The sequence below is a fragment of the Stegostoma tigrinum genome, chromosome 10 (genome assembly GCF_030684315.1).
Source record: "Stegostoma tigrinum isolate sSteTig4 chromosome 10, sSteTig4.hap1, whole genome shotgun sequence".
In the NCBI taxonomy this organism is placed as follows: Eukaryota; Metazoa; Chordata; class Chondrichthyes; order Orectolobiformes; family Stegostomatidae; genus Stegostoma; species Stegostoma tigrinum.
In genome coordinates this window covers 60,983,152-61,003,833 of record NC_081363.1, presented here as the reverse complement: position 1 = coordinate 61,003,833, position 20,682 = coordinate 60,983,152, and the positions used below count along the sequence as shown (strand labels likewise).

General features: G+C 43.6%; 1 protein-coding gene across 6 annotated transcripts in view; it reads right to left on the bottom strand.

Annotated features, from left to right (window-relative positions):
- hectd1 (HECT domain containing 1) overlaps positions 1 to 18,889 on the bottom strand; it is a 91,157-nt gene extending 72,268 nt beyond the window's left edge. For 2 of the 6 annotated variants that reach the window (XM_048537445.2, XM_048537450.2), the window contains exons 1-2: positions 18,606 to 18,887; positions 17,713 to 17,977 (exon numbers count right to left, since the gene is read on the bottom strand). In XM_048537445.2, the coding sequence (XP_048393402.1) occupies positions 17,713 to 17,852 (140 nt within the window). In that variant the 5' untranslated portion in view covers positions 17,853 to 17,977; positions 18,606 to 18,887. Of the gene's footprint in view, positions 1 to 17,712; positions 17,978 to 18,096; positions 18,387 to 18,595 lie in introns of those variants that run through there. The other 4 variants (XM_048537451.2, XM_048537448.2, XM_048537449.2 and 1 more) reach the window with 4 other exon arrangements.
- Positions 18,890 to 20,682: the final 1,793 nt, after the last annotated feature.

Here is a 20,682-nt window from a genome sequence, read left to right as displayed (position 1 = left end):
TTTTTAAGGTACGAATACAGATCTTAGAAAGACACGGGAGCAATTTTTTAAAATTGCGTGTGCGTGTGTAATGAACTTCCACAGTAAGTGATAAATGTGGGGTACAGTTACAACATTTAAAAGACATTTACATAAATACATGAAGAAGAAATGTTTGGAGGGATATGGATCAAGCACAAGCAATGGGAATAGTTTAATTTAGGATCACGGTCGGCGTGGACTGGTTGGACCAAAGGGTCTGTTTCCGTGCTGTGTGTCTAATTAGCAAAGTAAATAGAATGTTATAATTTGTTGCGTGAGGAACTGATCACAAAAGCAGCAAGATTATGCTTCAGCATAACGGGGCACTTATGAGACTGCGCCTGTAATATAGCGTACAAAATTGGTCACCATATTTAAGGATGTGTGTGTGTGTTGGAAGCAGTTAGAGTCAAGTCAAAGTCACACAGATCATAGAAGACTGACCAAACTAATATCTGGAATGAGCAGGCTGCCTTTGAAGAAAAGAACAGATTGGGCTTGTATCTCCTCCAGCGTACAGTAGATCCCGAGTGTGCTTGGCAGAGTAGACGGGAGTGGATGTGTCCTTTGAGAAAACTAGAAATATGAGTCATCGTTTAGAAATAAGGAGTTGCCTATTTAAAACAGAGATAAGGCCTTCACTTTTTCATTCTCAGAGCATCATGAATCTTTGGAACTGTCTTCCTAAAAAAAAAAGGCTGTGGAAACAGAGAGTTTTAACCTTTACTTAAAAGGTAGAGGCGTATAGATTTTTGTCAGTGAAATGAAAGGTTATCAGGAGTAGGTAGGTACGCAGGGGAGGTTAAAAATCAGATCATCCACAATTATATTAAATGGCTGAGGAGGCTGAAAGGCCTGAACGTTCTCCTCTTCTATTTTAACGAATGGCACCATACCATATCATAAAATTTCAATTCTTCAATAACAATCACAGTCACAGAGCATGGAAACAGACCTTTTGGTTCAACTCGTCCATGCTGACAAAGTTTCACTAGTCTGACTTGCTTGCATTTGACCTATATCCCTCTAAAGCTTTTCAATTGATGTACCTGTCCAAATATATTTTAAATGCTCTTCAAGAATTTTAGAGCTGGGGAAAGATGCAGGGAAGGAAGGGATTTGGGAGTGGGCAAAAAAATATTAAAATTCAATCCAACTGGAGAACTGGAAGCAAACTTTTCTGATTTTGTCTTTGGACAGCATGTGCAATTTGTTGAAGTATGTGATCTTTTATTCCTACAATCCTCATTACCCATCTCCAACAACGGGATTACAACTGGCAACTAGAGAGAATTATATTGCCAAAGCAAAGAGCCTGCATAAGCAAAAGTCACAAAGATGCCCTCAAATAATGTTCTAGAATCCAGTCAAGTGTTGCAAGTCAAGTGTTGTTTGATAGAAATTCGAATACTAACTTTAAATAGAAGAATGGCTAAAGAATTTGCAAGTTAGTTTTCTGGGAAAGGTGCAAATTTACTGTTTCAAATCTATCAATTGTGCATTCATCAGACAAACCTAACTAGAAAGAATCAATTTAACAGAAGGAGCTCAAGTTACAGTAACTAAATTATCCTAAAAGCCAAAACTCACTCAACAGATTCAGAATGCAATGAAAGCTGTGGGATAACAAATAGCTGGTTTAGGACTCTCCAATTATAGCACACATTATGGGTGGGCAGCAGAGTCACTGCTCAGCCACTCCAATTAGCTGGGAACAGTTTTCAATTTATGGTTGATCACAATTCAACTGGAGATTAATCACCATTTAAACTCGGAAGAAGCATAGAAACACACACTTGTCAATTTCCTTGACTATGACAACTAAGCAGATTTGATGCTTTGTACTTTGTTAGATTTATTGCACTGACATCTCAGATTGGCTCAAAAACACCTCAGAGCGAGAAGATCCTGGGTTAAGGCTCCAATTCATAATTTCAAGCAAAAATAATTTATGTTGACCCATAAATGCAACACTATACTGTTGAAGATATTGTATTCCCCATGAAACAACAAACTTGGGCTCTATCCATATGTTCAAGGAGATGTAAACGAGTTCATTAACTTGAACAGTTAGGTAGGCACTCTTCCAATTTCTAGGGCTATTTCAACTCCTCAGCCAGCACCTCCAAAATTAATTAGCTTGTCATTTGTTGTCCATGAAACTGGTGCATGAAAAATGGCTGCTTCAATTCCCTCCATAACAGTATTCAGTAATAGATAATTGTGAAATAATGAGATATCATGAGGATGTGAAATACATGATACAAATACAGGTTATTTGGTTGGTTTATGACGTTATTGCAAAGGCAGGCAATAACAACTTCACTGAACATACAAATGTAAGAAATATTTACGGTAACACAATTAAAAGGGATCCATAGCAAACTGGTTCTTCTTCGGACATTCATATATATCACATTGGGTCAGGGAGGTTTCTACTCAAAACAGAGAGATGCAAAATCTTTCCAGACAAGCAGCCAGAAGGAGCTTGTCTTAAAGTCTATTCCACAGGACCTTTGACCAAGTGACTTGACAACATGGTGCAAGCCTATAAAGCTAACATCTTATTGCTGTTTATGTTAATATTACACTGCAGAGCAAATTTATACAATGCAGCTGAAATTAAGTTTTAAAACGTAACACATAAAGAAAGCATATTTCCAAATCTAATACATTTACACTGAAAACAAACTACTGCACTATATTGTTCATATGATACTTTGATTCGCTGATGGCCGACAGAGCTTCATGAAAAACAATGTAGGACCAGCATCTTAAATGAATAGGTTGATGTGAAATTAAAACTATATTTGCTGATACTGTGGAAGTAGCACAGTCTGGACACAGCAACATATACACAAAATTGGAGTTATTAACATGACAATAATAGATCCAGTAACTCAAGACTGGGCGCCCATGAGGTGCTGCAGGCCATCAACAGCAGAATTGTACTCCAGCACAATCTGTAACCTCAAGGCCTGGCATATCCCCAACTCAACCATTACTATCAAGCCCGGGGATCAACCCTGGTTCAATGAAGAGTGCAGGACAGTATGCCAGGAGCAGCACCAGGCATACATGAAGAAGAGGTATCAACCTGGTGAAGCTAAACAGGACTACTTGCATGCCAAACAGCAAAAGCAGCAAGTGATACAGAGAACTAAGCAATCCCACAACCAATGGAGCAGATCTAAGTTCTGCAGTCCTGCCACATCCAGTCATGAATGGTGGTGAAAAATTAAAATATTCACTGGAGGAGGAGGCTCCACAAGTATCCCTATCCTCAATGATGGAAGCACCCAGCACATCAGTGCAAAAGATAAGGCTGAAGCCTTCGCAGCAATCTTCAGCCACAAGTGCTGAGTGGATGATCCATCTCAGCCCCCTCCAGTGGTCCCCAGCATTACAGATACCAGGCTTCAGCCAATTCGAATCACTCAATGTTATAACAAGAAACGGTCAGAGACACTGGATACTGCAAAGGCTACCGGCCCTGACAGGATTCCAGCAATAGTACTAAAGACTTGTGCTCCAGAACTTGCCAATCCCCTAGCCAGGCTGTTCCAGTACAGTAACCACACTGGTAGCTATGCGACAATGTGAAAATTTGCCCAAATATGTCCTGTATACAAAAAGCACAGCAAATCCAACCTGGTCAATTACTGCCCCATCAGTCTACTCTCAATCATCAGTCAAGTGATCGAAGGATTCAACAGTGCTGTCAAGCAGCACCAGCTCAGTGACACCCAGATCAGGTTCCGCCAGGGCCACTCAGCTCCTGACCTTGTTACAAATTTGGTTCAAACATGGACAAAACAGCTGAATTCCAGAGGTGAGAATGACAGCCTTTGACATCAAGGCTGCAGGCGACTGACTATGGTATCAAGGAACGCCAACAAAATTGGAGTCAATGGATATCAGGGGGAAAACACTCTGCTGATTGAAGTCATACTTGACACATAGCAAGATGATCATTTCAGCTCCAAGACATCGCTGCAGGAGTTCCTCAGGGTAGTTTCCTAGGCCCAACCATCTTCAACTCCTTCAATGACCTTCCCTCCATCATAAGTTCAGAAGTGGGGATGTTTGCTGATGATTGCACTATGTTCAGCACCATTCATGACTCCTCAGATACTGAAGCAGTCCATGTTCACATGAAATAAGATCTGGACAATATCCGGGCTAGGGCTGACAAGTGGCAAGTAACATTCACGGCACACAAATGCCAGGCTATGACCATGCTCAATCAGAGACAATCTAACCTCCACCCCTAGAAATTCAACGGTGCTACCATCAGCAAATCGCCCACTATTAACATCCTGGGGTTTATCATTGAACAAAAACTCAACTACACTCATCACAATAGAGTGGCTAAAAAAGCAAGCCAAAAGCAAGGAATACTGTCATGACTAACATCCATCCTGACACCCAAAGCCTGTCCACCGTCCACAAGGCACAAGTCAAGAGCACGATAGAATTCTCCCCACTTGTCTGGATGAGTGCAGCCCCAACAACACTCAAGAAGCTTGACACCACCCAGGAAAAAGCAACCCACTTGATTGGCGCTGCATCTATAAGCACTCCCTCCACTACCAACGCATGTAGCAGCAGTGTGTACTATCTACAAGATGCACTGCAGAAATTCCAAAATCCTCAGACAGCACCTTCCAAACCCAAGACCACTTCCACCTAGAAGGACAAGGGCAGCAGACACATGGAAACACAATCACCTTCAAGTTCCCCTCCAAGTCACTCACCATCCTGGCTTGGAAATATATCGCCGTTCCTTCACTATCACTGGGTGAAAATCCTGGAATTTCCTCCCTAATAGCATTGTGGGTCAACGCACAGCAGGGGGAGTGCAGCGGTTCAAGGCAGCAGCTCACCACCACCTTCTCAAGGGCAACAAGGGGTGGGCATGAAATGTTTGCCAGCCAGCAATGCCCACATCTCACAAATGAATAGAAACAAAAATACAGTAGATTGCAGTTTAAATAAAACAGGTAGTTCTGATTTGTGCTCCGCTCAGTAATTTCAATGAGTATCATTATTAACCCGATCATTATCCATGAGGAAAGAAGAGAAGAAAAACATCAAGGTTTCAGCCTCAATTACAACCTGCTAACCTCTGCTGGAAAATGTGTGTGAAAAAAAACCAGGCAACAAAAGGAAAAGACCCAATTACAATGATCTATGCCCAAGAGGCAAATCAGCCATCAAAGCTTCATGCAGTATCCCACTTGACAGAAATATTAAAAATAAGTCACAAACGCTTTTACGATTATATTTAAAAGAAACGATCATGGAGGCAGAAACAGGCAAAATCTAGGGGGATGGCACAGATACTGAAGAAATATTTTCTGCCACTTTACAGTAAAAGACACAAATTACTTACCAGATATAGAAGGCAACCATGGTCAAAAAGCTGAGGAACACAAGTCAAGTTAATATCATAAAAAATCTACTGGAGAAACCGAAGGCACTAAAAATCCAACCAATCCCCTGCACATCATGGCCCCTTTCCTTGGATTCTAAAAGAAGATAGCTTCAAAGACAGTGGATGCAGTGGTAATGCCTTCCTAAATTCCAGTGGTCCCAAAGGATTAGAAATTCACAAATAATATTCTGGTAGTACACGACTAAACATTGCTGGAAAAATAAACAAACATACTATCCAAGTCTTTTTATCTCACGTTCATCAGGACAGATGGAAGACTATCAGCTTTCAAGAGGGAGGAACAACTTATAGTGAAAAAGTCAGTTGACCTGTGAACTCTGATTCTGTATGGCAACACATGTGAACATGGACAGAGAACTACTTGGCAGACAGGAAACAGATAGTTCAAATAAACAGGCTCTTGTCAGATTGGCAGGCAGTGACAAGTGGGGTACTGCAGTACTCAATCCTGGGACCTCAGCTGTTCACAGTATACATTAATGATTTGGACAAAAGAACAGAAAGCAATATTCCAAATCTGCAGATGACACAGTTGGGTGGCAGTGTATGTGGTGTAAGGAGGAAGCTAAGAAGCTGCAAGGTGACTTGGGCAGACTGGCTGTGTGGGCGAATACTTGGGAATATAATATGGATAAATGTGAAGTTACCCAGTTTGGTCGCAAAAACAGGAGGGCAGATTGTTATCTTAATGGTGGCAGTTTAGAAAAAGGTAAGGTGCAATGAGACCCGAGTGTCATGGTGGAACAGTCACTAACGGTTGACATACAGGTGCACTAGGTGGTGAGGAAAGCTAATGGCATGCTGGCCTTCACAGTAGGAGGATTTGAGTATCAGAGTAAGGACGTCTTGCTGCGAGGCCTGGGTGAGGCCACACCTTGAGTACTGCGTGCAGCTTTGGTCTCCACATTTGAGGAATGACATATTTGCTATTGAGGAGGTCTAGCAAAGATTCATCAGACTAATTTCCAGGGTTGAAGGAGTGACATATAAAGAAAGGTGGGATCAACTGGGCATGTATTCGCTGGAATTTAGAATAATTTGGCGGCGGGGGTGGGGGGGAGGCGGTGTGGATCTCACAGAAACAAAATCCTGATGGGGCCAGACAAGTTCTATTTCCGTGCTGTACAACTCTACAACTCAAAAAAGAAAATTCACTGCAGTCAGCTCTGGTAAAATTCTGGCAGCCTTGCGATGAAATCATCCATCTGTTTTGAGGTGAGGCTAAACAAAGAGACAAATACGCAAGGCAAACATATCACAGCTTCAGAAAACAAGTTAGGCCACAGTAATGTCACCCATCTGGTTTTCATTGTTCTTTTACTGTTAGCAAAACAAGACCTAAACAATTCAAAACTGGTCAACGCATCATTAAAATTTACTGTTGACTCATCCTGACAGCACTGCAGTGAATTCTCAATCCTGTTAAGATTGGGTACTTTGTGACCAAAAAAGGAGGAGGGGTTTTGAATGGGGGAATTTATGGAAGTTTTAACACTAATTTTTTAAAAATTCAATCATGGTCAGGCCAGCATTTATTGCCCATTCAGAAGGCTGTTAAGAGTCAACCACTTTGCAGTAGGCCCAGAGTCACACATAGCCAACACCAGGTAAGAATGGCAGTTTCCTTCACTAAAGAATATTAGTGAACCACGTTTTTTTTTCTGACAATACAGTTTCATAGTCATTTTCTGACTGTTAATTCCAAATTTTTTATTGAATTCAAATTCCACTACCTGCTGTGACAGGATTTGAATCCAGGTCCCCAAAACGGAGATTAAGAACATAGAACATAACAGCACAGTACAGGCCCTGCGGCCCTTGATGTTGTGCCGACCTGTCACACCGATCTCAAGCCCATCTAACCTACACTATTCTATGTACGTCCATATGCTTATCCAATGATGACTTAAATGGACCCAAAGTTAGCGAATCTACTCCCATTGCAGGCAAAGCGTTCCATTCCCTTACTACTCTGTGTAAAGAAACTACCTCTGACATCTGTCCCATATCTTTCACCCCTCAATCTAAAGCTATGCCCCCTCATGCTTGCCGTCACCATCCTAGGAAAAAGGCTCTCCCAATCCACCCTATCTAACCCTCTGATTATTTTATATGTTTCAATTAAGTCACCTCTCAACCTTCTTCTCTCTAATGAAAACAGCCTCAAGTCCCTCAACCTTTCCTCGTAAGGCCTTCCCTCCATACCAGGCAACATCCTAGTAAATCTCCTCTGCACCCTTTCCAAAGCTTCCACATCCTTCTTATGGTGCGGTGACCAGAACTGTACACAATACTCCAAGTGCGGCTGCACCAGAGATTTGTACAGCATCACCATAAACTCTTGGTTCTGGAACTCGATCCCTCTAATAAAAGCTAAAACACTGTACGTCTTCTTAACAGCCCTGTCAACCTGGGTGGCAACTTTCAAGGATCTGTGTACATGGACACCGAGATCTCTCTGCTCATCTACGCTACTAAGAATCTTACCATTAGCCCTGTACTTTGCCTTCTGGTTACTCCTACCAAAGTGCATCACCTCTCACTTGTCTGCATTAAACTCCATTTGCCACCTCTCAGCCCAGCTCTGCAGCTTATCTGTCTCCCTGCAACCTACAGCATCCTTCATCACTATCCACAACTCCACCGACCTTAGTGTCGTCTGCAAATTTACTAACCCATCCTTCTACGCCCTCATCCAGGTCATTTATAAAAATGACAAACAACAGTGGACCCAACACCGACCCTTGCGGTACACCACTAGTAACTGGTCTCCAGGATGAACATTTCCCATCAACTACCACCCTCTGGCTTCTTTCAGCAAGCCAATTTCCGATCCAAACTGCTATATCTCCCACAATTCCATTCCTCCGCATTTTGTACAATAGCCTATTGTGGGGAACCTTATCGAACGCCTTGCTGAAATCCATAGACACCACATCGACCGGTTTACATTCATCTACCTGTTTGGTCACCTTCTCAAAGAACTCAATAAGGTTTGTGAGGCACGAACTTCCCTTCACAAAACCATGCTGACTATCCCTAATCAATGTATTCTTTTCTAGATGATTATAAATCCTATCCCGTATAACCTTTTCCAACACTTTACCAACAACTGAGGTAAGGCTCACTGGTCTATAATTACCAGGGTTGTCTCTACTCCCCTCCTTGAACAGGGGAACCACATGCACTATCCTCCAGTCGTCTGACACTATTTCTGTAGACAATGACGAGTTAAAGATCAATGCCAAAGGCTCAGCAATCTCCTCCCTGGCTTCCCAGAGGATCCTAGGATAAATCCCATCTGGCCCAGGGGACATATCTATCTTCACTCTCTGAAGGATTTGTAATACCTCTTCCTTGTGAACCTCAATCCCACCTAGTCTAGCAGCCTGTATCTCACATGTCTTTTAAATGTTGTAACTGTACCAGCCTCAACTACTTCCTGCGGCACCTCATTCCACATGTGCACCATCCTCTGCGTGAAAAAATTACCCCTCAGGTCCCGTTTAAACCTTCTCCCTCAACTTAAACCCATGCCCTCTGGTTTTAGACTCCCTTATTCTGGGGAAAAGACCTTGTCCAGTAACCATATCCATGCCCCCCATGATTTTCACAAAGCTCTAGAACAGTGAAACAACACAGGTTAAAACTTTGAAAACTGCCAAATCAACACTTTAAATGAAACAGTGAACTTAATTACAGGCGGGGAACACGGTATATAGATCATTTGCAGATAGGTAGAATTAGTTTAAAATGTTATCATGAATAGCACAGACATGGGCCAAAGGGTCTGTTCCTATGCTGTACTGTACCATGTTCTAATGTGAAAGAAATGTCACAAGGCACCTTGGGGCACAAGGAAAATAATAGATAATAAGCTTAGGATGTTGGGAATTCCCGGCGGGAGTAACTATAACATCTAGTTACAGGTCGGCCACCTCCTCGTGGTTCCCCTGGAAGCAGGCTCTGCCTGACCAAGTGCCGACCGACCACGTCTGGGGGGGATAGCCCCCCAAGACGTTCTACTGCTGTGCTACGTCACATCAAGACATAGATAAGCCCGAGGCCACTGCTTCGGCACACAGCAGTCAAAGAGGAACTGCGATGTTTATCTGTGAACATTGCGGAAAGGAGTACAGATCGAGATCTGGACTCAATGGACATAGGAGAATACATTTTGCAGAGGGTGAGTCTAGAGCCGTGCCAATCTGGAAGTGTGAAATATGTCAAGCTGCTTTTGGCACAAAGATCGGACTATCCCAGCATCAGCGACGACAACATGCAGAAGTAGACAACCAAAAGAAGTTGGAGGCTATGAAAGTGGTTAAGAGGAGATGGGAGGCATATGAGGATGAGCGGATAAGAGATTATACTGCCACCCATTGGAGGCCTGGTATGGATAAAAAGGTGGTCTATCAAGCTTTGGCTGAGCAATTAGGACGGTCGTCAGAGGCGGTGCGCGCTAGATTGAGATCCATTGGTTGGCTGGAATTGGAAGAACGAAGCCCGATATTGGAAGTGTCTTCGCACACAACAGAGGGAGGACAGACCCCCGTAACAATATCGGGTGAGAAATCGAAGGTAACAGAACCCCAGGATCATAGAGTAACCACCATGTTGACACAGGACCCGGAGCCCACCGTTCGAGAACGGGATACAACGAAACGAGAGCAACATCTAACGGTGACGACACCTGGTATAACCCCGGAAAGAGGTGAGACTCGAGAGGCCCGCACGGAATCTCAAGAAGAACATCCTTTGGTAACGTGTGAGGGTTGGCGTAATTGTTTATTTGAAGCGGCTAGCCAACAGCTACGAGATGTTCACGTGGAGACGTTTGGATGCCTTGTACCACGGCGATTGGTTGAGCGGATCATCCGAGGCGAGTGCTCGCTGACAGAGGCAAGGAAAATATTGGATGAACATGCCGATGAGAACATGCAGGCGAAATGGGTATCATCTAAAGTTCGGGTAACAGCAGGAAGTAAGCAACGACTTAATGCTAAGCAGCGACGACGGAAGGAGTATGCTCATGTCCAAGCTCACTGGACAAAACGGAGGGGAGATATTGTTAAGACCATCCTCCGTGGGGAGTGGCGGGACATGGTCGCTGCCGATAAGGGTTGGCCCGAAGATACATTACAATATTGGGAGGGTCTCTTGTCACGCGAGCCGAAAAAGGATGACAGACCGATTCGGAAAATCCTGGAAGAACAATAGGATTTAGTCGCTCCATGTGAAGGAGAGGATGTGAGGAAAGCCATAACGGCTTCTAAGGGTACAGCACCAGGTGTTGATAGGATATCAGCCGAGCAGATGGCAGCAGCAGACGTGAATGTGTGGGCTGCATATTTTAACATCATTATGGCTCTGGAATATGTCCCGAAGAGGCTCCGTGCATCCCGAATAACATTGGTCCTGAAGTCAGAGGGAAAAATCAATCACCCCTCAAATTTGAGACCGATAAATGTGACGTCGGTGGTGCTCCGGGTGCTTCATAAGATCCTGGCTGAGAGATGGATGAACTGTCTGAATTTGCCATCGTTTCAATTCGGCTTATTAAGAACGGACGGAACATTTGAAGCTACACAATTGGTAACGGCTGTATTACGTGAGGCTCGGGCAAGATTTGACAACTTATCTTGTGCTTTCGTCGATCTTTCGAAAGCATTTGATCTGGTCGCCCATGATACGATTTTCAGATCGGCGGCGGGATTCGGGGCACCTCCCCCACTGGTGACTTTATTGAAGAGTGGCTAGGAGGGTGCAGAAGCCCTATTAGGTAGCTCTATGATTCGAGCTGGTAGAGGGGTGAGGCAAGGGCATCCGTTATCTCCGTTGCTATTTATTATGGCAATGGATGAGGTGATTGAATTAGCCGACCGCAGTATAGGTTATCAATTTGCGGGAGAAAAAGTGGATGTGGTTGCCTATGCGGATGACCTGATGGTGATGGCTGAGAATGAACAGCGTTTGCGGGAGAAACTATCCAAGCTATCGACATCTTTGGATATGGCCGGAATGATGATTAATCCGGAAAAATCGAGAATTCTCTCAATCGTTGGTTCTAAGAACAACAAGAAGGTAGCCGTTAGAGGGATGAATATCAGGGTACAGGGCATGGAGATTCCAGCGATGGGTCCAACTGACCAGATCAAATATCTTGGAATCCAGTTAAACTGGAAGGGACGAGCACCAATACCGCATAAGAAGATCCTTAGTGATATGCTTCAGGAGGTTACTCGGGCCCCCTTGAAACCACAACAACGGGTGGAAATTGTCCGTTCTTATTTAATACCGAAGATGAAATATACCCTAACATTGGGTGAGGCCCATCGAAATACCTTGAAGGCTTTAGATCAACAGATCAGACAGTCAATCAGGACCTGGCTTCGTCTCCCGAAAGATGCCCCCATTGGATTTATACATTCTACCTTAAGAGATGGTGGGCTCGGGATTCCTTCTTTCTCAGCTATAATCCCGATTGAGAAGGGGAGGCGACTGGAACGTCTCTTGGCCAAGGATATACCCTGGATCCGGGCGTTGGTGACACTGGGATCTTTCCAATCAGTATGTAGAGAAATGACTAAATCTGGTAGGGTTGGAGGAGTGGAGGTTTCTACAGTGGAAGAAGTTAAGGAAGAATGGAAGAGACGTCTGGTGTCCCACGCGGATTGTAAGATACTACAGGGCATGAGGGTAGATCAGGTGTCGCACAGATGGCTACTGAATAATGAGAGAATGTTCCCGAGACTCTTTATAAGAGCTACCCAATTGAGAACAGGGTCGCTTTCGACGAAAGTCCAAGGATCTCGAGGAGCTCGTGGTCTGGGTGACTGTAAATGTCGGGGGAACTGTGGCAGTCCGGAAACTCTCCATCATATATTGCAGAGCTGTGAGATCACACATGATGCGCGCTGTGCACGACATAATCGTGTAGTGAAACAACTAGTGCGACAGATGCGACAGTTAAAGGAGGTTGAGGTGATGGTTGAGCCGCGAATACCATTGAGAGTCTCGTTCTGCAAACCAGATATCATCATGATTGAGGGTGAGACTGCCTATATCTGTGATGTCGCGGTGCCACTGGAATCACGATTGGACGAAACATGGAAGATGAAGATTGAGAAGTATGGTAGTGACGAAGTGGTAGCTGCAACACTCAGGTATTTGACAGCGACTGGCCACAGTATCTCGACGATAAAGCAAACTCCGGTGATAATATCATGCCGTGGTCTCATCTATGATAAAAGTGCCAATATCCTCCAGAGGTTAGGCATCTCCAGAATATCGATGGGTGACCTGATCACAATAACAATGGCGGGAAGTCTCAAATGTTATGATATGTATATGCGCGGTGCATGTGGTTGAAATGATGTCAAATAAAAGCCCCGAATCGATCTGTGCCCCTCTATTTCGCAGATAACATTTATGATGAACTAATCGCCTGATTTCACGTTCCTCGGCGACAATAGCACCCCGGTGCAGTTTTTAGGGATTGGGTCGCGCAATTGTGCGTCCCGACCAAATATATGTTATAGCCACAAAACATCTGAAAGAACAGCAAAGGAAGGCACTGATTTTTAACTGAGGAAGGAAAAGTCTAGATTCAAATAAGCAAAAAAAAAAGCAAGAGGAACAGTCATGAGATATAATTGGTGCTTACTTCAGCTAAAAGTATACCCCAATAATTGCACTTGGAATAAAAACACCTCATTTGAAATCTTGCAGCGGCAAAAAAAAAACAGAAGGCAACTCGATCCCAGGTCCAAAAAAACCTAACAACTGCGGATGCTTAAAATCAGAAATTACTGGAAAAACTCAGCAGGTCTGGCAGCATCTGTGGAGAATTAAGGTTTCAGATCCAGTGACTCTTCGAGATCTTCGATGCAGTGGTCCAAAATCAGTTTGCCAGCTGTGGTCTGATGACAGTACGTATAGTTTTTGCAAGGCCTTTATTTTTAGATTTGATTCCCTTTGAAATAAAGGCCAACAACCCATTTATCTTCCCTGTTCCCTGAGCTTAGAGCCTAGCATTTTGCGATTCATGCACAAGAATCCTCAAATTTTTTTTGCTGTATTCTGCTGTCTCTCCATTTGAATATGCAGCTCTTCTACTCTTCTTGCCAAAGTGCATAATCTCACACATTTCCATATTCCAGCAGCCAAGTTCCTGCTTGCTTACTTAAGTTGTGTCTATATCCCCTTGCAGACTCAGTTATCCTCACTGCTTGCCTTCCCACTCATTTTTGTCATCCACAAGCTTGATGATAGCACATTCGCTTCCCACATCCAAGTTATTAATGCATATTGCAAGTAATTGTGCCACAGGGATTCCGAAGCAACTGCCTATTAACCTACTCTAACAGACTTTAACAATTTCTCAATGACAGATGTGAAGCTAACTGGCCGAAAGTTTCTTGTTTGCTTGTCTCCCTCCCTTTGTGAATAAGGGCTTTACATTTGTAATCTTCTTCTGGGCCTTTTACAGAACTCATTTCCCAGTCCACTACTGCTAATTCTGCCCTCATCCATATTTAATTACCTCATTTAAATTTAGTGCAATTGTTTCTTGACCTAAGTTTCTCACTCTCAAACAGAATGGCAAATAATGCACTGTTTTGGTCACTGTTCTCTCGAGGATCTTTAACTCAGATCATTTATTAAAACAGCCTCACTGCACATTGCCAAATACAAAGCAACCTGATTTTTGGAAGAATCCAGAACTTTTTTTTCCAGAAACTATCCTGAATAAACTGTATGAATTCTTCCTTATAGGTATTTATGTCAGTTTGATTCGTCCAGTTGAGAAGATTAAAAGCACCCATAAAGGCCTTTTCTACATGCCCTTATCTCCCGAGTCTTCTCTGTCCTACAGAGTATACGGGGCCTGTGGATTACTCCCACCATTGCCTTTCTCCCTGGTTGTTTCTTATCTCAACTCAAATGGATTCTTCATCATTTCATCCAAGATAATTTCTTGCTATCAAACTTATCCTATCTCATTAAAAACTATCACACCAGCCTTGCCTTTGAACATTGACATACACCTGAATATTTGGTTCCCAGCTTTGATCCTTGTGTAACCGCCTCTCTGTAATGACTGAAGTGTTACTCATTAGCCTCTATTTGTCCTGTTAATTTATTTTCTTCCAATGACGACATGCATTTAAGAGCCATTAAATTTAGTCTTCTTACCATTTATTTCTGCCCTTTGAACCTATTCACTTAAGTACTTGTACACTCCTCTTTCTGTCCCACAGTGGGTATCATTATCTAAGCAACGGCCCAGCAAATTTGTTTTTGCTTCACATGCCTCCATTTTCCTTTCTCGTGATCTCTCTCCATAGCTGTTTAGTTTACAGAGAAACTTCACACTTATTAGTTCTGTTTTTGTTTTTTGTCTTCATGGTGATCATTGCAAATACTTCAGCTTTGTTTTTCATACCAATGTGCTAAGCTTTGCTATTGGAAGAGGTAAGTGGAGGCTTCAATGGTTAATCTCTAACTGTTGCCCACCAATTGCAAGTGGATACAGCAGTGGGATTGTTTGGGATCACTTGGCTCTGTAAATAGCTTCTGCTGTTTAGCATGCTTGTAATCTTGAGTTGTTGCTCCACCAGGTTAGCCTTTTTGAAAAAAAAACTTAAACTTTCCATCTTCTGTTCCTATTAAGTAACTTAATAGCAATGCTTTGTGAGGGATATGCTAAACACCAAAAAAAAAAGCTAAAAACATAATAGAGAAAACAAAACGGGTGGGCAAACTAGCAAACATCCAAAAGTTGACATGAACTTATTTAAATATGTAAAAAGGAGACAGAGAGTCAGGTCAAGGACCCCTTAGGAAATGAAGCTGGTGAAATAGTTGAGGAATAAGGAAATGACAGAAGAGTTAAACTGATATTCTACATCACTCTTCACAGTGGAAAATACCACAGACAACCCATTAATGCAAAAGAATACAGGGGAGGAATTCACTATCATCGCCATCACCAGAGTAGTAGTAATGGAAAAGCTAACAATGCTAAAGGCAGATGAGTACCCTGGCCTTGATGGTTTGCATCCTAGGATCCTAAAAGTAGCAGCTACAGAGACCGTTGGTGTATCAGTATTAATTTTTCAAAATAACAGCAGCACACTGGAAAATCAGAGTTTAACCAGGCAGGGTCAGCATCACTTCAAAAGGGAAATCATATCTAACTAATTTTATTAGACGTTTGAGAAAATCTCAACTCGAGAGGATAGAGGGAAACCAGTACATGTGTTGTATTTGGACTTCCAGAAGATATCTGTCATCATACCTTACAAAAGGTTAAGTCTCATGGGCAAAGGTTAAATAGGCTATGTTTCTACTCACTAGAGTTTAAAAGAATGAGAGTGGGATCTCAATGAAACATATTGGATTCTGAAGGGATAACACTGTGGAGCTGGAAGAACACAGGAGGCCAGGCAGCAGAGAAGTAGGCATAGTTGATGTTTCTGGTCAGGACCCTTCTTTTCCTCCTCTTCCGACGCTGCTTGGCTTGCTGTGTTCCTCCAGCTCCACACGGTTATCTCTAACTCCAGCACTGGCAGTTGTTACTATCTCTGAGGATTCTAAAGGGGGTTGACAGAGTAAATAATGAAAGGATGTTTCCCACATGGGACAATCTGGAACCCGACGGCATTGTCTCTGAATAAAGGGGTGTCCATTTAAAATTCAGAGATGGAGGAATTTCTTCTTTCAGAGGGTTGACAGCCTTTGGAACTGCTTGCTACAGGCAGCTGTGGGCGCAAAGTCATTGTGCATGTACTTAATGCGGAGATAAATCAGTAGAGGAATTGAGAGTTATGAGGAAAGGGCAGGAAAGTGGATATGAGAAATGCCGAATCAGCTATCATCCTGCTGAATGGCAGAGCAGGCTTGAGGAGCCAAACCATCCAACTTCTGTTCTTATTTCTTATGACTTTTCAGTTTTATAGTTTCCGGTAGATAGTTCTGTTGCTATCAATGGCCGAGAGTGTTTGCTTACTATTTTATTTTCAGGCACCAAACCTCTAAAGACTCTACCCCATTTAGCTTGGTACTCGTGTCATACAGCATATGGGGAGTTTCCTCAGTATTAAGATGGAAATTGATCTCCCAGAGGATTGTGTGATGGCCACTCATACTAAGCCTGTCATGGACAGGTTCATCTGTGACAGGTAGATTGATGGAACAAAGTCAACTATGTTTTTTTATTTCTTCTTTCAACAAAATGCAATCAGAGATTCAGGACCAAGAGTGCCCTCCAAGCCTTTGTGATCCTCAGCAATTCCTTCAAGTCAGAGCCTGAGGGTTGACCTTATCGAGGTTTATGACGTCATGAGGAGCACGTATAGGGCGAACAGCCAAAATCTTTTTCCTATGAGAGTCCAAAATGAGAGGGAACACATTCAAGGTGAGGGCAGAAAAGATTTTAAAAGCTCCCAAGGGGCAACTTTCTCATGCATAGGGTAGCCAAAGGAAGTGGAGGAGATGGGTACAATTGCAACATTTAAATAGCTGGATGGGTGTTTGAGTACAAAGGATTTAGAGGGATATGGGCCAAATGCTGGCCAATGAGACTAGGTCAGATTGGGATATCTGGTTGGCGTGGAGCAGTTGGACCAAAGGGTCTGATTCTGTGTTGTATGACTACGACTATTAAGGTGAATGAATATCGTTGCCATTTTAACAGCGATGGATCTGAATCTAGCCAGAAGAGGTTATGCATATCAACTGTCAGGAAATCCATATTTCCAAACTTTCTGATTGAATCAATATCAGAAGTGACCCTTAAAAACACAGCCCATGTTTCTAACAATGTTTAATACCACAAGAACTCCTGTCTTCCAAGGTATTAAGTATGTCACATAACTCATTGCTGTTCCCAACCTAAAAGCAATTCGGCGTGTAATCACATCCATTTCCCTTGGGCAGCCACTTGCTCTGCAGAGCACGCACAATATCTCTGCGGTTGTGTTCGTAAAATATAAACTTTGTTGAAGCCATCGGAACGCAGATCTGAAACATTGTGAAATCCCTGGGTACTTCATAACCTTGTTCTCCCTTCTAATGCGTCACTTAGAGATACGATTAAAATAACTACCAACGCACAATTCTTGAAATTAAGAGCAAATATTAAAAAAAACAGCCCCAATCGAAGTTGGGATCCGGCAAAAGTCAAGTCAACAGAAAACGACCGACGACAAAATTAAAAGAAAACTTACGTTTCAAAACAACGATCCACATTATCGGACATGAGAAGTAACATGCACAGCTGCTCCAAGGCTATAAGCTGCATGTCCCTCTCGTCTCCCTGGCCCATTTGTAGCCATTCCAACAAGGTATCGGGATCCACATCGGCCATGATGAGATAGACCTCTTAAATCCCTGACAGTTATCCCCACTAATGTCCTCCTAAAACTGGGAGGCTGGTGGGAAAGTCCCTGGGAAGAGAGATCACCGTGTTTTCCACAACTGGTCCGAAAGAATCTAGCCAAAAAATAAAAGAAAGTACACGTTAACGGATTCTTTTTTGTGCATGTTATTTCAGTTCATCATCAATTCCCCCACTCTAAACCATCCCCTCGACCTTCCATGAAATAAATAACCTGAGAAAGTTTGGGCAAGCGATTTCCACCCGAAACTAACGCACTTGCCCGCTCAGGAGCCGCCATTTAAACATATTCGGCCTAAAGCTGGCGGATCAGTATTGTCCAGGCCCAGGCCGATGAGACTCAACAGCCGCCTCACGGGGACAGAGACGCAGGCCCCAGGCTGCCCGGTCCGGTCAACCCCGGGGCGGGGCGCTCGAAGGTAGTGACCGTGGCCGACGAGGCCCACTTAAACCGGAGAGGCCTGGGCCTCGCTTCAGCCTACCGCCCGGGCGGACACACAAAGAGACTCGGCCTGACCCGGAGATGATGATGATGATGATGATGATGATTGGGGGGGGGCGGGGGAAAGGAACAGGGTAAGACAGAGCAGTCCGTTGCGGCCGACTTCCCCTGGGCTAGCGCCTGGATTCTGACCGTAAGGCCTAGCGTCATCAAAGCCGGCTGGCCCCGAAAGCGACTCCTCGTCCCGTTCTCGACGACGGCGGCAATGTACCTCCACTCACCGGCTCTGGCTATCGGCGGCTCGAGAGACACCGCGGCATCATATCCTTTCCCCTCACTCTCCTCTCCCCCGCCGCCGCCGCCAGGCTGGCCGAAGTGTTCAAGAACAAGGGGCCGAGAGCACCTCCTGGTCGTGGGACCGAAACCGGAGCTCCAGGCACCGAATGCAGAGGGAGGAGGAGGAGGAGTAGGAGTGTCCGTTCCTCCCCTTTACCTAGGGAGCGACACTGAAACGCCGCGGCCTCTCACAAACGTCAAACCTTGTACGTCTCTCCGTGTGGTTATGTTTAATCTTGGAGAAATTAGATATAAAACAAACAACCACATTTCACCTCCTTTCGAAATACATGATGGGTGAGTCTTTTTTAAAAAAAAACACCTTGTGACCGTTGAATTAATTTCGTCGCTGGAGCCGTGAAAAACAAAACATGTTTTTCATTTGAGGCTGTGGAGTGGTGTGGTGTTCTCGGAGGGTTTCTCTGCGGGCCTGTTGGCAGAAGGACAGTTTCATCTGCCGTTAAGGTGAGTTTCGACGACGGACGCACAAATGAACGGATCGCTTCTCATCATTTCGAGGTAGATCGAGAGAGGCGTTTATCTCACAACGAACACCACAAAATCATATCATCTGACCGTTGTCATTGCTGTTTTTGTGCAGATTTGCTGTGTGCAAATTAGCTGCCATACTTCCTACAGTGCAGGCGTGACAATACTTGAGAAATGTCTCAGGTGAGGCCAAGCATTTTCTCTGATGAAGGGTCCAGGCCCGAAACGTCAGCTTTTGTGCTCCTGAGAAGCTGCTGGGCCTGCTGTGTTCATCCAGCTTCACACTTTGTTATCTTGCGATGACTTGTTCCTTTCAAGGTATCTCTTTTGACTCAGCCTTAGAAAGACATGGCTTATATACGACTCTAAAACATGTACTGTTTTTCATGAGCTTTTCAGATGCTATTTAGCTGAATAAAATACGTACAAGGGCACTTTTTCAAAGTGGTGTAGGAATGCCCAGCCAACATTCACCCCTCCACCCATTTCCTAAATCATACTGTTGGTTATTCGTAAACAGTTATCTTGAGAAAACGTTGAGAAAAAGTTGAGCATTAACCCAGTGGTATTTGGTATTGGTATTTGTGAATCAAATTCCAGCAATGGGTGAATAACCCTGCAACCTTTTAAATACCACAGGAGAGGTTAAGGCAAAGGGAGCAAAACATTATTTAAAATCTAGTACAGCCAAAGACAGAGTGATACTACGTTGGTCATTTTCCAGTTACTCCCGCAACCAAACGAGTATCAAACAATACGCTCTGTATTCCTTTAGAATCAACTAAGGAGTTGAACCCGGATCTTTGGGCTGCTCTGGGTCTTCGTACGTTTTGTGCAGAAGAGGATGTCTCCAGTGCTCCGTGGAATATTAACATAACATTGGAAACACCAGTTACAAGTGATAAGGCCAATTTCATTGCCATAGAAAGCTCTAGCTGTCAGCTGAGGTCAGAAGGTGCATTCTATGCTGCTAAGAAAAGCACCGTTCACTTCAAGTTGGGCAGTTCCCAAATAATGAGCTGCTGACTTGCCACAGGTCCATCTGCTTCAAAGGGGGCTTACGTCTAATAGCTCTTGCTCAACAAGCAAGTGGAATCTATCATACCAGGCAAACAAGTGAAAAACATGAAAAGAAAAAAGACACAAACTATTCTGTTAGTAGGCTTGAATGTCAGAACCAAGTGCCAACAGACAACTTGCAGCTGATGATAAAATGCAGAAGACAACAGTGATTCATGTGGAACTTGGACAGAATATCAACACAGCTTCCCTCCAAGACACCATATTCACAAAGAGTGGATCACTGAAAGAAAAACATATTCATCTGATAGGGAAGAGTTCAGAGCAGGTTTATGCGTCTGGTGTAGGTTTTGTTGTTAGGTAATTATTAATTTTGGTGATGGAACTCACTCCAGTTAGTTCAAAATATATTCTCCGCATCCGCTTCTGAACTCAAGCAGGGTCTGTTAACTTCATGGGCATCTGTGCTCCATGACAGAGGTGAAAGACAAGTTCTGTGAGGAGCGAGACACT